Source organism: Lepisosteus platostomus, chromosome 7, assembly GCF_059453375.1.
Source record: "Lepisosteus platostomus isolate fLepPlt1 chromosome 7, fLepPlt1.hap1, whole genome shotgun sequence".
Taxonomy (NCBI): Eukaryota; Metazoa; Chordata; class Actinopteri; order Semionotiformes; family Lepisosteidae; genus Lepisosteus; species Lepisosteus platostomus.
Genome location: NC_142617.1, coordinates 64,596,007 through 64,612,149, shown reverse-complemented (window position 1 = coordinate 64,612,149; position 16,143 = coordinate 64,596,007). Strand labels below are relative to the sequence as shown.

General features: G+C 39.9%; 1 protein-coding gene across 1 annotated transcript; it reads left to right on the top strand.

Moving 5' to 3' along the window:
* The first annotated feature begins 3,469 nt into the window (after positions 1-3,469).
* LOC148659504 (ammonium transporter Rh type C 1-like) lies at positions 3,470-15,529 on the top strand. The gene is made up of 11 exons (XM_088641814.1): positions 3,470-3,761; positions 7,587-7,779; positions 8,278-8,428; positions 8,634-8,781; positions 9,117-9,283; positions 9,594-9,731; positions 9,965-10,101; positions 10,427-10,551; positions 10,843-10,916; positions 12,057-12,149; positions 13,891-15,529. Exons 1-10 carry the CDS (start codon positions 3,539-3,541, stop codon positions 12,132-12,134), a joined length of 1,434 nt encoding a protein of 477 aa, XP_088497940.1. The 5' UTR covers positions 3,470-3,538; the 3' UTR covers positions 12,135-12,149; positions 13,891-15,529.
* Positions 15,530-16,143: the final 614 nt, after the last annotated feature.

The following is a 16,143-nucleotide window of genomic DNA, read 5'->3' as shown; positions in this document are numbered from 1 at the left end:
CTCAAATTTCCCAATAGAGTTTAAACCAAGTGAACTGCGTATAAAACAAGCCATTTAACTCCAAAAGCTCTAATCCCCAAAAGGTAAAACATGCCTCCTAAGGAAGGTAAGGACCCTAAACCCGTAATAATTATGCAAGAGACGTGGAAGCATGGAATACCACTCCTCAATTCATCACATTAAAAGAAGCAGTCATATCGCGCATGCATTCATGAAATGGAATTAAACTAACAGAAAGGATTTCTAGTACAGGCAAGCACGTTGGAGCTGGGACAGCTCAGTGGCCTGTGAAGTGAAGGGAAGCCCAAAGGAAATGCTCCCTGACTTGGCAGGGCTCAGTTTAATGAAGCAGTGCTGAGTGCTTTGACAAACAGACAGTAAACAAGCTCACATCCACAAACGACCCCCCTTTCTCCCCCTCAGCGTTGGATACTGACACCGCAGAATGGCAAGGCAGGAGACAATCAGAAAATTACCAGAATAGATGAAAATTAGAACTGCAAAATTAAGGAGATTGAAATGAACAAGATGAGCTGTTTGAATTCTTTAAATCATATATGTACCACACAAAAATAGCCTATGGATGAATATGGGTATATTTATAGAAAAATTTACCTTGTCTTTTGAATTTTTTATATATATTTATTACATGCCTTCAGCTTTCATCATGCACCCCCAGATTTAAATCATCTTTCTCACACACGTGGCTGTTCATTCCAACTTTCATGAAAAGGTTGATTATGTTAGTATTATGCACATGGTTGGTATGGAGTAGATCAGTCCAGTAGACTAGAAAGCCATGAGCAACCTTCGGCTGACTGTTATATTGGCCTGGGATAGGGCAGGTTTGACAGTTAATCACAGAGATGCACCATGGACATGCTAGAAGTCTAGGAATGCTATAGTTATGCTCTGCTCCATATGTCAATGCCAGCAGCCATATCACCCTGCAACTCACAACTGGTAACCCACTGAAGCTCAGCAGGTGTGAGCCTGGTCAGTACCTGGATGTGAGACCTCCTGGGAAAAACTAAGGTTGCTGCTGGAAGAGGTGTTAGTGGGGCCAGCAGGGGGCACTCACCCTGCGATCCATGTGGGTCCTAATGCCCCACCAGTAAACAGGTGCCGTCCTTTGGATGAGACGTAAAACCGAGGTCCTGACTCTCTGTGGTCATTAAAAATCCCAGGGCGTTTCTCGAAAAGAGTAGGGGTGTAACCCCGGCGTCCTGGCCAAATTTCCCATTGGCCCTTACCAATCATGGCCTCCTAATAATCCCCATCTATGAATTGGCTTCATTACTCTGCTCTCCTCCCCACTGATAGCTGATGTGTGGTGAGCGTTCTGGTGCACTATGGCTGCCGTCGCATCATCCAGGTGGGGCTGCACATTGGTGGTGGTGGAGGGGATCCCCATTACCTGTACAGCGCTTTGAGTGGAGTGTCCAGAAAAGCACTATATAAGTGTAAGCTATTATTATAATTTTTATTATTCTCCAACATGTTTGTTAAAACAAAATTTTTCTCTCAGCACTTTGACTCTCTTTTCCATTTGAGTCACTATTCCCCTTGAAGAGAGATTCATTTTTTTAGATTTCACTGCTACAATTTCATAATATATGCTTTAATTTGTTTGTTTGTTTGTTTGTTTGTTTGTTTGTTTGTTTGTTTTTAAGAATAACAAGAACCCACGAAAGAGGTGTACAAAAATGCCATTGTTCCACAATTTCTAAAATATTTTGGAAGGTGTATCCGAAAGAGTCTCAAAATAAACCTCCATAGTGCTCCCTGCAGTGTATCTATTCTTCCTGTTTATGAATAAAACAAAGTAGAACTTCTTTATGCCAAATATTTAATCAGTTTTAAATATGTCTGCAATAAGGCAACAGTCAAATGCATATTTTAGGCACTTTGGTTGTTAGAACTTGGTCTGTAAAATTTCCCAACTTCAATTATAATAAAATTATTTTGTTTTCCTAGTAGAACAGTTTATATACCAGTGGTGCACAGCCGCAATGCTAGTTTCCCGCTTCTGAAAGTTCCAGCTTAAGGTGATCTAGACAGTGACCTGCTAGGTTTATGTTTTGGAATAATAACTTTAAGATGGTCTGATTATTTTACGGGCAGTTTATCCACCATCCCCATGAACTATGCTGGTACAATTACACTTTTTAAAAAATATTTTCCCCACTCTGGGAAGAAGAAAATGTTTGTCAGTACTAGACATACAACCTGGGTCAAGATCAAGCTGATATCTCACATTGTGCATTTCAAAATGGGGCAATAAACCGGGAAAAGGGGAAACGACACAAATATAACACCTCATCTTTTATTCATGCCATTAAATATGAACAACAATCAAAAACAAATCACAACCTTACCAGAAATAATTAAGAAAGCAAAACAGTCTTGTTGATCAAATATGTTTATGTAAAAATCAGAAATAGATGTCTGATATTATTGTTCATATTGCAGTAGACATCAATTTAAAAATGAACTTACTTATCCTTTTTCTTATTACTGTACAAAAATTAAATGAGTTCAGCGTACTATTAATAGATTCAATACATGGTGCTCATGCGTATAAAAGGGCTGAATGAAGTTAAAATTATTTGGGAAAACATTGTACTTGAATGGCAAAAGGCAGCAGACTAGTCGGGCGGTCGCTCTTTGCAAGTTCTTAGCTCTTGCAACATTGTCTTTGTTATACAATGTTACGACACGCCAGTCAGTCATTATACAATAATTATGTGTAACATGATTCCCTTTACAAAGTACAGTAGAAAACCATAATCTGTCATGTTGTTAATAGGCTGCTGCTGAATATTTCTTGATTGAAAAACTCTGACAGTGACCCGTTACCTGTTTCGTTGTCTTCTCGTTAGGTTTCTTATTTTAACCAAAATAAAATATAAATGTTATTTACTTCTTTAGAACTGGGTCATTAATCGGAGTCCACGGAGCCGCGGAGGAGTTTTCCACACGCGGCGAAAAGCGAAATATACATCGACAGCCTATTACATTTGTATTGCCTACTGTTTTCTCCTTAGGAGAGGATTCTAGCTGTATGACAATTCCTGATGTCTGGAATGCCGTGGAAAATCCCAAATAATCCAAAACAGGACCAGGTCCGCGATTTAGCAGGTACTGTACTAGATGAGTAACAAAAATGTCTGCGGTCTTTCGGGTTTTTCGAAAAAAAAAAGTGTATTCTTGTGCCATTGTTCATCACAACTGTGTCCTTCCTATATAATACAATATGTGATATCAATTTCCAATTTTAAAAATACTTCTGCTCTTTAACGTTTAAACGTGTTTTACTTAATAGATGGTAAACCTCTGAAGAGATTCGTTTTAGGGGGTGTACTGTTCACAGTTTTGTTCTGGAGGTGTGTCTGGAGGGACCAAACAGATACCTTTCGAGGGACACACCTCCATACCTGGTCTATAAAATAGATTCAAGGATGAGCAATTTCAATCTGCATCTCTGAGACGTTCTGATAGTTTTAAAGGGCCAGAGCTTGCACCTCGCATTTTCAGAATGGGAATCTTGCAAAGTCTTTGCCAGTCCTTTGAAAGACCCAAGAACACCAATGTTCGGCTGAAGCTGCCTGTGGTCTGTTTCATCTGGCAGACCGCCATGATCATCCTGTTCGGCATTTTCATCCGCTATAACCCAGAGGCCGACGCTCACTGGCCTGAATTCAAGAAGCAACAAAATATAACCAGCGACATAGAAAACGACTTTTACTTCAGATACCCCAGTAAGTACTTTTTTATGTGTCTCCAAGAAACTTGTATTTGGTTAACATGCTTTGGGTACTCAAAGTTAATATAACTGAAAATGCATTAGAATATTACAGTATGGTAAAATTGACATAAAAATGTGCGTTTTACAATCGCTCAATGAATATAAATAATACATTCTATTTGTTATAAAAGGTATGAACCCTAACTCGGAACTTTCGGTTTTGTGTGGTAAAGTTTTCTTGTTTATTTTATTTTCCTTTTTAAAGTGAATATCTTAGGAAAGTTAGTCGTTGCTCCAAAATGTTCAAATTGGTTTAAGCTCCTGACCTATTTTGCATAGACCTACACTTACTGAAACTTTAAATTTGCCAATGACTTTGAAAAGGATTTTCAACCAGCATAACCAGTGATTTGTGGGACTAGTGCGTAAACATGATGGATCGGCTGAAACCAACCAGATTTAATTTTGCACTTTGCTGAGAAGAAAACTGTTAACAGAATGACTCATGAATAAGACGTAAAAACGAGGTAAACCAGAAGAAAAATGATTTATTATTGACTAGCCCTGAGAAAGACATAAATAGAAATGTTTGGGAGGGGTGACGACAAGCAAACCATTCGACTTAGCTGTTCTAAATCCTAATAGGTACCACCGTCATTTTGTGAAGTTGTATATAATACGCAAAATCCAACTTTTCGCATTTCGCATTTCCCCTGCACTGTCCTTTCCAAGAAAACGGAATCCTCTTGGTTAAACTTCTCACACTGCATGAGGGGGCTCGGTTAAGCGAATTAAGACACATCTCGATACACCTAAATACTCAACTTCGTCACACGCATCTAATTCTCGGCTGTCGTTCTTTGTCAGTAATCGATTGGTTATCCCCAGCGGTTACGAAAGTTTTTGACGTGCTGTGTGCATCCAAGGTTTAAATGGGAATGCCTTCCAGCCTTTATCAGAAAGTGGCTTATTTATTACATCTTGAATGTCATGCCAGTTCATTGCAAGACACGCGCATGGATAATTTAGAGATGGCAACTAGCTTAACCAGCATGCCTTTATGAGGTGAGAGGAAACCAGATCACTTGGGGAACCCCCCCCAAAAAAACCATTTTAACTCCACACGGAATGCACTAAAGTTGGGTTCAAGCCCAGTACCGTAACACTGAGATGTTGCAGCTAACTGCTATGCCACAGTGCTGCCCAAAAAGGCTCTTTTAAAAAAAGTCACCATGATGTCATTCTGTGACCCATTCATTTTCTAACCTCTTCATCAAATTCAGGGTTGCAGGGGAGCAGGAGCCTGTTCTGGTTAGCAACAGGTGCAAGGCAGGGTACACCCTGGATGGGACACCAGTCCATTGCAGGGAACAAACAGACACACACACCGAGGCCATTTTTCCAGAAGCCAATTAACATACCAGTTTATCTTGGGACTGTGGGAGGAAACCCATGTGAACATGGGGAGAACATACAAACTCCACACAGATAGCACCTGGGTTCAGAATTGAACACAGGTCCCCAGTGATACCAGACAGACTGTGACACCACACTGCCCTCATTGGCATTAGCTAATCATCAGCAAAAGCATACGTGGGAACATAGGAAGCAGAGTAATTTAATCTTTTGAGTTTGTTGGACTGGGCTTTTACATCATCCATTGGTTAGCACAGACAATAGATCTGGTTTTGCCTGCAGCAAAGGAAAAAGCAGCATCTCAATGTTTCTTGTGATTTCATTACATGTGCTGTCATGGGTTCTTACCTCAGACATAACTGGTAATGGTCTGACTTAAGCCCTTGTGCAGCCTCTACCATTGTTAGTATTTAAAAGAGTACTGTCATCAAATAAAAGAGCTATAGGCAACATAATGTTGGAAATCGGATGCCTGTGTTATGTGATCTGGGTAAGTCTTTTATTTGTGTATAGAGTGAAGACTATTGTCATGATGCAAGTAGCATAATTAAGAGGCCAAATCTTTGTAAGAGTACACCTGAGAGAAAGCAACCAATAATCCAATTGATGTTTATATAAAATGTTGTGCTTAAACTAAAATATTTGCTATTCATGAGTCAAACATTTAACTGCAATACCAGTTAAAACATTACTTTTCTTTAATAATTTTAATGTCCCTGGGGTTCATAAATCGACTTTTTAAAAAGTGAATAAAGGGTTTCATCTTCACATGAAAGAGCCTTTTAAACTGGTATTTATTTTGCATGTGGGTGTGATTCGATAGCATGCTTTGATGATAACATGGTGATATCCAGCAGCCATGTCACCCTGAAACTCACAACTGTCAGCCCACTGCTGCTAAGCAGGTGTGAGCCTGGTCAGTACCTGGATGTGAGACCTCCTGGGAACAACTAAGGTTGCTGCTGGAAGAGGTGTTAGTGGAGCCAGCAGGGGGCGCTCACCCTGCGGTCCCTGTGGGTCCTAATGCCCAAGTATAGTGGTAGGAACACTGTACTATAAAATGATGCCGTCCTTTGGATGAGATGTAAAACTGAGGTCCTGACTCTCTGTGGTCATTAAAAATCCCAGGGCGTCTCTGGTGGAGAGGAGTTCCCATTACCTGTAAAGTGCTTTGAGTGCAGTCCAGAAAAGCGCTATATAAGTGTAAGCAATTATTATTATTATTTTTATTATGCTTTCTGCTTGCTTTCAGCAAGTTGGTCTGATTTATTCTTAGCCATGTCTGTGGTAACCCAGAGTCTCTACGACTAGAACGCTAGACTTGGGGAGCTCTTGCAAGAATAATTTAGAGACCCCACTAAACATTTCTTATGTGATTTTTAGGAGGAAACCAGTGCAGCTGGTGAAAGCCCATGTGGTCACACATCTAGAATCAAGCCCAGGGCTGAAGACTGCTGATGGAGCAGCACTGAACCACTGTAGCCATGAGTTATAATATCAGTTTCATGTGTTCAGTGCTGCAGCAATGAAAGTAACATCTGTGTGAAATTAGTTGAAAGAATTCCTTCATCTCTTACAAGAAGATATCCATATAGTATTTGTAGAAGAGACAATACATTTACAATAAAAGGTTTACCCCTTAAATCTCACATTTATAAGGAGAAATGTCTCATACTGTTGTTTGGAGTTTGAGCAGATCTACTGCTTTTTTCAGAAATGCATCAGCAATTCATACTGAAGTATGACCATCTGAAGTGACCATAATCATTTCATTGAAACGGGTCAAGCAGAGAAAGAAATAATGTAAATGTTGACCAGAGCTTTATCTTAGTAAACAGGATAGGAAATTGTAGAATTTGTAGAGAATGCACGTGATCATGTTCTTCAGATTTTTTCCCCCCAGTAATGTAAATAATGCGATATGACAGGACCTGCTTATGATTTGAAAATAAACACAGAAAAACAGGATGGGGGAAAAGTGAGGACAGTTCTTAGATCAAAACCAGAGCAACGGCTCAAACATGTTTGTGGCTTACATACTGCAGTCTAGAATGAATAATTCTTGACTGTTTTTAATTGTCAGGATGCCCAGATCATTTTGCTTAAATTCCTTGTTAAACAGGTTTTGAAGCAAGTCATACTTAGAAATAAAAAGTACCACATCTACCTTACTAGTTAGGAGCTTTTTATTTTATTTAAAGACTTTTGGTATAATGAATTTACAAAAGTACATTTAAATGTCATTATTTTCTGTGAAGGTTTGGAAGTTAAGAACTCCAGCCTAGCCACCAGCCACACATTGGAATGCTGTCCGTTCAGAGCTCGAAGGTCCTCCCACTAGGCTGACTGACTGCTTACTCAGGCTCTGATCAACCTTGTAGAACCTTTCCAACCCATGTTCCTCTTCTCTTTCTCTCGGTAGGCTTCCAGGATGTCCACGTGATGATATTTGTGGGCTTCGGCTTCCTCATGACCTTTCTGAAGCGCTACAGTTTTGGGGCTGTGGGCTTCAACTTCCTGATTGCTGCCTTTGGAATCCAGTGGGCTTTGCTAATGCAGGGCTGGTTCCATCATCTGGACTTCAACGATGGGAAGATCAAGATTGGGATAGAAAAGTAAGATTAAAACTGTAGTCAATTTCATCTGTAATTTCTCAGTGGTCTTGGAACAAGTTTCTTTCCTATCTGGATGGGCTTGATAAAGTTTAATGAAGTCTTTTGATGCCAGATTTTAATACAACACTACTGTGAATTGCAACAATTATTCTTTAAATTTGAGCATGTAGTAATTATAAGAATCGCAAGGTGTTTTAGATTGAAGAAATGAGTGACCTAAATTGATGACGGATCTAAGCCTTTATGATTGGTACGGCTATGTCAGAAAGCCAAAATAAAACCAAGTCATCTAGGGTGGACTGTTGTCAAAATATTTGCTGTCCTTCAGTTCTTATTCAACATGATCCTCAACAAGTGAACTACATGCCAGGTTAAATGTGATTGCCAGTATCACTGAGTTGATGGCTCAAGCTACAGGGAGAGATGCAATAATCATCCATTTCTCACTGTGCTTTCACCTATCTATCCAGCATCTTAATACTTTCACTCTCTTCCCAGCCTTATCAATGCTGATTTCTGTGTTGCGGGCTGTCTGATTGCCTATGGAGCGGTGCTGGGGAAAGTCAGTGCAGTTCAGCTGATGGTGATGACGCTGTTTGGAGTTACTCTTTTCGCAGTGGAGGAGTACATCATCCTGAACCTCATTCATGTGAGTCTGAATACTGCTGCCTGCTTACCTGATTGTGAAATGTAATCAATTCCTTTTATACTGTATAAAATAAAATTAATTATCTTTCTTATACCCAGAATGTGTTCTGGGTTTGTTAGCTCCTAGATATCCACTGAATGACAAAATACATTGTGGGAAAACCTCTGGGATGCTTAATGCATGCATATTTGTGTGTTCATAACAGGCTCGGGATGCTGGTGGCTCCATGGTTATCCATGTATTTGGGGCATATTATGGTCTGGCCATCTCTCGAGTTCTTTATCGACCAAATCTAGACCAAAGCAAACGCCTGCAAGGCTCTGTCTACCACTCTGATGTGTTTGCCATGATTGGTAAGTTGAGAATGAGGTTTGTAACCTGAAAACCACCACAGCCACTGCTCAGCATACAGTATATACTCTCCTCAGGAGTGGTCATTGCTAAACAAACCTTCCTGATGCCTTCCTTACAGGTTTAAACGTCTACTGTATGAGATCAGGTAGCATTCTTGGCTTAGGAAAACAGTCAGACAGGTGTACTGCAGTTGTATGCTGTAATTAAGCTGTCAATTACTGTTTCTAAAGGTTAACAATTGTACTGAGACTGCATTGCAGAAACACCTTGGCACTATTCAAACTACTCTCCTCCAGCCCTGACTAACACTGCAGTTTCTCTTCCCCCCCCCCAGGCACCCTATTCCTCTGGATGTTCTGGCCCAGTTTCAACTCAGCCATCGCTGGCCACGGGGACGGACAACACAGGGCTGCTATCAACACCTACCTATGTCTGGCATCCTGTGTGGTCACTGCAGTGATGATTTCCAGTGTTGTAGAGAAGAAGGGCAGACTTGACATGGTACGTTACACCCATCATATATATCTAGCTACACAACTAAGCTAATGGTGGTGATGTGTGTCTTTATAATTGATATTGTAGACACACTCCTTGATGTGTCTTCAGCCCTTACTGTCTTTTACACACTAACACAGAGATGGTAATACATTTACAGTTCTCTCGTGAGCCTCTGGTTGCTCTTATGTGTGGCATTTCCTCGCAATATGTAAGCAATTATCCCATGTTTTGGGGACCTCCCTCGACCTGCATGCAAACCTAGTACTGTGAGGGCTTTTTGAGTCTGCCTCTTAACCCAGAGCCTGTTTTGCAGGTGCACATCCAGAACTCCACCCTGGCTGGAGGCGTTGCTGCAGGGACAGCCGCAGAGTTCATGCTCACACCCTATGGCTGCCTGATTGTTGGCTTCTGCTGTGGCATCATCTCCACCCTAGGCTACGTCTACCTTACAGTGAGTACAACATTTTTTAGTGTTAAATTAATAACCGTGGTCTGTTATGGAAGAACGTGCCCATTAAGCATTGCATGAAGGATCAAGATATGAATTGGAGATTTGTGTCGGAAATGCCAGTACATTTACTAAGAAGCATAGAATGAACTGTTCACTCTGCCAGAGAGTCCAGTAGGATCTAGAAATGGTGTTCAACTTATACCCATTATAACTGCCAACCTTGTTATTCACAGCCTTTCTTGGAGTCGAAGCTCAAGATTCAGGATACCTGTGGCATACACAACCTGCATGCCATGCCAGGCCTTATAGGGGGCATTGTTGGCGCTGTCACTGCTGCAGCTGCAAGCAAGGAGGTCTACAGCGAAGAGGGGTGAGCTCATTTTGCACACTCCTTCCTGCAAGGGTTTGCAGACACACTGAGGATTGAGAGGTGTTGTGGTTACCCTGGGTCCTGATGATATAGCCAACAAAATCGTAGCCTGTAGGCCCACCCAAACTGCCCACTGCCTGAGACACAGCCAGCAAGCACCTATTTCGCAAAGAATGAGTTTTCTATAACAACAAAATGTTTTTAATTTTAAACTGCTCGAATGCCAACTTTAGTTAGTGGAATGGAGGTTTTTGGATAATGAAAGCTCTCTCATTGCACCCGATGCTGACTGGTTGACGTAAACGTGTCGTCTCTTGACCTCCAGGTTTAAACTGACTTTTGGCTTTGAGGGGGAGTTTGCACACAGGACCGCCTCGATTCAAGGAGGACATCAGGCAGCTGGAATCGCTGTGGCCTTAGCCTTTGGGTTAGTGGGAGGAACAATAGTTGGTAAGTGAGAAGTGCGATAGTGAACTGAAAGATCAAATTCTTATTGTGTTTGTTTCAGACGTAAGCAAGCATTAGGTATGTGGCTTAATGTTATTTCTAGCATGATGAATGAGATGGGTAGATTTACTGTTTCCTTTTTTTTCTTGATTGGTGCTGTGGCATAATGCATCACCTATAAGAATTGTTGCGATAGTATTATTAGTTTTTGGTCCTGGATTGCCATCTTGTGGTCAAACATGGTACAGACGGGCAGAACGCTGTCTCACAGTTAACTTCTCCTTCTTATCGCAGGTATTATCTTGAAGCTACCGATCTGGGGTGACCCTGCCGATGAGAACTGCTTTAACGATGAAGTTTACTGGGAGGTAAGATTGTTGCTGAGTAAGATTTGTAGGCAAAGGTCTTTGAAATCTCACCATTTGAATGACTTCAGATGGCCATTGCTATGGAAAACCCATGAGGGGACACTATTAATGGCATGCTATAGCATAACTACTAGCTACTTATTTGGTTAAATGAGTAGTAATAAATTGGAAAACCGATGCTTTTTCCCCACTTGCTTTACTGGTAAATGGTCAATTGCCTAAAGTAGTGATTTTAGAAACTTTTTTCTAAAACTTTTTAATCTGGTATACTACATACATTTAGAACATTATCTCTCAGGATTCTTCTGCATAGATTTTTTTAGCTAAAATTAATTATTCCTAAAAGAATTACCTAGAGTTCCCTGAGCAAAATAGTCTCCTAGGATACCCTTTGTTTTTGTTTTGACAAGTCGATGAAGGTGATTGAGTTGGGATAAGCTCCTTCTCATTAACTGCAAGTACTTCCCAATACTCTGCCTGTCTCCAAGCTGAGGTGGGGAAAACACGTCAGCGAAAGAATAGAGGGCAGGTGACTTTCACCAGCTGCATTTACATCTGAAACACTGCTGTGTGGGTACATGCTCTTCATAATGCGCACTACCAGTATTTGTCAGGAGCATGTTGCTGTAATGCTATTTTGAGTTTGAGTGTACAGGTATTCTTAGAATGCTTCACCTGTCACTTGAAGGTCATCCACTGATATAACAAAGTTCTTCAGCAGCCCTGCATATATATAAAATGTCTGCAAGGGAACTTGAATAACACAGACTTTTATATTCACCAGACTGTTTCTAACCATGTTTTATTGCATTTCATATAGAAGTACATATTTAGTTTTTCCAGGGACAGTACTTCATTGTATTTTAGGTGTATCTTGTGAAATCTGTAAGCCTTTTAATCCACCTTGTAAATTGCCCAGCTTTAAAGATTAAGAACACCTAAGCAAGTAAAATGGTCCTTGAAGCCAGAAGAGAAATGAGAGATTGTATAAATCAAACATCTGAATACTTGCTTTGTTGAATTAATTTGCTTTACTGATCACAATTTAATTGATCCAAGTATTAATTTCTAATAACTATCCTGTAAAACTGCTGATTGATCTGACCATACAATCTTACAATCTTTTTTTTTTTGGGACAGGTTCCTGAAGATGAGGAGAGCCTTCCACCCCCTGTAGAATACAACAACCACATGATGGGCAAGCACACAGGCCCCTGAATGTCCATTTTTAAGGTAAAGTATCTTAACAGGCTGGTAATCTTGCCAACTAGATACCCTTGGAAGGTTGAGGAACCGTTCATTTCATTCAGTTATGAAACAGTGGTGATGTTTGTGGTCGTTCCGGGACGTGTATTTATTATTTTCTTGGAAAATGATATTCTGAGCCAAATAGAAAAATGAGAGTCAAAATATTTACGCGGTTGTAGCATGTAAACGAAGAGGCATGTCACAGCTGATGAAAAGCAAAGGCAAGCCTGGAGTTTTGTTTGGTCTTTTTCTGTGTCACTGAAATCATGATGGTGTGTGTCAGACTTTGCCTTGACAGAAACACCTTGTTCAGGCAGACAGTGCACTAGGGAGTGTTTTGTGTACGGTCACTTCTGTTCTTGTACAATTCTGTGCTGCCCCTATGTGTCAAAGTGGGCCTCGTTTTGCCCTGATGGTATGAGAGGTCATATGTGACATACCGAATGTACACTATGAAAGTGTCACTCATGCTGTAAAAGGAACTGTTAAACAGAACTGGATTCGTCTGGCAAATTAAGTTGATAAATTGTAGATCATTTCAACTGTTTTTGTCCATAAAATAGATCCTGGAAATCTGATATTGACTGAAAAAGTAGTCGTTCAGTTCCTAGTTTTAAATAAAATAGTTCTGACATTGGATGTCACCTTATTTTAAGCAAAACGCATCTTCCTGGGATTTGATGCACTGTGAAATTTAAACAGAAGATGGCGCCATTAAGCTGTTCTAAATTAAATCTGCAGCCCCCCCCCCCCCCCTTCTCTCCAAACCAGTGTCTTTCAATTAAATAATGAAAAGCCAAGAGTGTTGCTTGTGGTTTCACCAGATTTTATTCAGCTTGATTTAAAGATGATAAAATTGGATTTAGAGGTCTATTTTTACCTATGATGTTCTCACTGTCAGATGACCCAGCAATGCCCTGTCTGTCAAAGAGACAGTTCCATTTTAATGGAAAGAGACTGGAAGCATTAAAAGATCCCCTCCCCCTTCTCCATCTGACAACCTCTTCCCTATGCTATGTATTTAAATTAAACGCATGCATGAGATTTCAAAGAAAACGTACTTGCACATGTCCAGTGAAGGGATATAGCTCTCTGCAGCATACTGTTTTCAGAATCTGTATGTTTCTGGCCATCAGCAAAACAGGCTGTTGAGATCATTAATTTCACAGGCCTTTCCTATCCGTTACAAGCACATGGTGATTGCGTACAGGAGAAAGGAAAGCAGGGGTTCTGAACTAAGGGGTCGTCTAAGCCATCTGAGTTGTAATTTTTTTTTTTCAAAAATTCGTAGGCCAGTATTGCATATGCATTGGCAAGTTGTTCATTTCTTACTTTTGCAAGAGGCATCATTTTGAATTTCTCTGAGATAAAACATCACTCGCAAACCAAAAGGCATTTCTCTGACCACAAATAAGCCTTTGGATGATGTAATACCTTAAGAACACCATGATTTACATTAATAGTGTCGTATACAAATTAACTTGAGAGAGTGAGAGATTTTGAGCTGTTTTTGATTAAATCAATGTTTCAGGAAAAAAAATGCCAAGCAGTAAATACTACTTCAATCATTATTCTCACTGACCTCATTCACTTGAATGTACAAAGATGCAATAGATAACCACGTGGAAGAGGTTCTACTGTCCAGTTTATAAAAATATTGGTCTTTTAGCATTATTAAAATACTAACTGTGTAAACAAGAGCTCTAAAAGTCTTTATTCTACCCAGGTCTGAATTGCACTTCTCAATGGAACATGGCAGCTAGTTCAACAGCCAGAAGACACTTTCCCTCTAATTCTGTCATCACTGGACTGGGTGAGCCCACATCTTCCTGTCCCCACTCAGGATGATGACTATGAATGAGCAAAGGTTTGCACTGGGACTCTGATTTCCACTGTCCCAGGACCTCAGCCAGAAAGGGAAATAAAACTCACTCCAGCCTGCCTGTTCTGCAGTAGCTTGATTAAAATTGGAAGCAAAGCCCCTCTGACCCTCTGAAGTCCTTTATATCATCGACATGAAGCATCACATTGTTGCGATGATGCTGATCGCCTAGAAGAGCACACAGCAGCGGTGGAGCTGGAAAGAGGACAGATGGATGAATTGCAGTGCTCCAATCTATCTTGGAAATGGGTGTAGAACATTGATGTGCTGTAACTTCAGGCCTGAATGGACATCTCTGTTACTGTTGTACTGTTACTTCACAGAATGCTTTTTGGAAGCTAGCGTTAGTATCAATATAAAACTGGCTACACATTAGGTAAGGGATTAATGTGAAAATTGCACTCTTGAAAAAACCTAGCTATGGAACTATACTGAGAAGCATCAAAAAATGCAACAGATGCTGTTGGTTTTCCACACTCCATTCTTGTGTTTTCAGTGCTGCTCAGTATATCCTTAGCAATATTTTTAAAGTTCACTTTTAGCTTTAAAACACTACCTGCTGCTTATATAATCAGGGGAACAATGAAGATTTTTGCAATGGAAGAAAATTAGAAACATTCTTTATTTCTTACTTTAAATGGAGGTACATCCATATTTTCTGTGGCTTGTATCTGAGCTCTTGTATGTTTGAGACTCTCGATTGTGCAATGTGTGAGAACAAAGCAAAACCTCCTGCCATTCTACTATTTCTATGTGAATAATTTATGATTATTTTATCATTTGCAAATATTGTGTAGACATGGTATTATGGTTTTTATGTGTTTTAGCAACTGTCTGTTCAGAATGGGTATAGAAAGGCCATACTACATTGTCTGTTCCATATAAAGTGATTGCTTTCACATTACTCTCCCTCCCCCATTAAAGAAACACTATATCAGTGGATAATTAGTCACATGCATAACCATCTCAGTCCTTCTATCACATGATGCACTGTAGCACAACAAAAGGAACATATTTGTTGTATCTGACATTTCTTAACCAAGACAAAATCGTAAATGCAATGACTCTGCCTTACGCTCAACACTGGACAAGATTAATATATAGCAAATGCCCAGAAGAGATCTGTGTTACAGCAGCTGTAACCTTTGTAATAAAATCTGAGGTCTTTGATAAGAACGGCAGAAAATCAAATGATACCATTCAGTGTGTCTGTCTCTTAGATTTGTTTCATTAACACCTCTCATGAGCCCCTTTGTTTTGTTTTTTGATCGCTTGTGATTAAAGTGTTTTGTCTGTTTGTTATTTGAACTTTCTTCAATGTGGTACGATTTGATTCTCTATTTTAAAGGATTTCTGAAAACAAAATGGTGTTTGCCATATGACCAATGTAGCACATTCATATTGCCATATTTTTGTAAAGGTACTACATTTGAATGTTCAATAAAGCTTTTTTTTCTTTAATAAATGATCAACACATTGAGAACATTGGTGTTGTTTTTTTTATAATTGCATAACATTGATTCCAGAAATAAGTGGAACTTCACATGTGAGATTTTCCTTGTTGACTGCAGAGGTCACTGGAATATGTGTTTATCTATTGCATGTAATGACCCATGTGCTTGCATTTTTCTTTATACTTCTCAAAGCAATGTGTATTCTGAGCTTCTTCGGACAGATACAGAATTGTGGTAACTGTGGAGCTACGTTATTTTAACTCGTGAACTGTTTTACAACCTCATCAGTAATTCTAAATGACAAGATACAGTAAGTGAGTCATGGGCTCTGTGCCTCAATCTTGACTCTGCTGGCTTGTTCAGTGCGCCATTTTCATCCTGTGCAGTTAAATTGTGCTGTCAGAATTGTTTTGACTTTTGACCTTCCCCCAGTCTGCCACATTATACACTCCAGCTCATCACTGATATTCATTTTTCATATAGATTCATTGAGCAAAACAGAAGTTTATTCCTATAGTCAAACCACTGCCTGGAACAGTACCCTGCATGATTACCTTGTTGTTTTTGCCTAGTGTTTTTGTAATAGTTTTTGCTGGTTTAATCATTCCTTTACTGAGCTTTGCTTTATTCTGCTCTGCTTCTG

Bases quoted from the DNA above. Each gene is read 5' to 3' on its own strand.
- LOC148659504 (XM_088641814.1), top strand. From the start codon at position 3,539: ATGGGAATCTTGCAAAGTCTTTGCCAGTCCTTTGAAAGACCCAAGAAC. The intron at 8,429-8,633 runs GTGAGTCTGAAT...TGTTCATAACAG, and splicing joins TCATCCTGAACCTCATTCAT to GCTCGGGATGCTGGTGGCTC. The intron at 10,102-10,426 runs GTGAGCTCATTT...CTTGACCTCCAG, and splicing joins GAGGTCTACAGCGAAGAGGG to GTTTAAACTGACTTTTGGCT.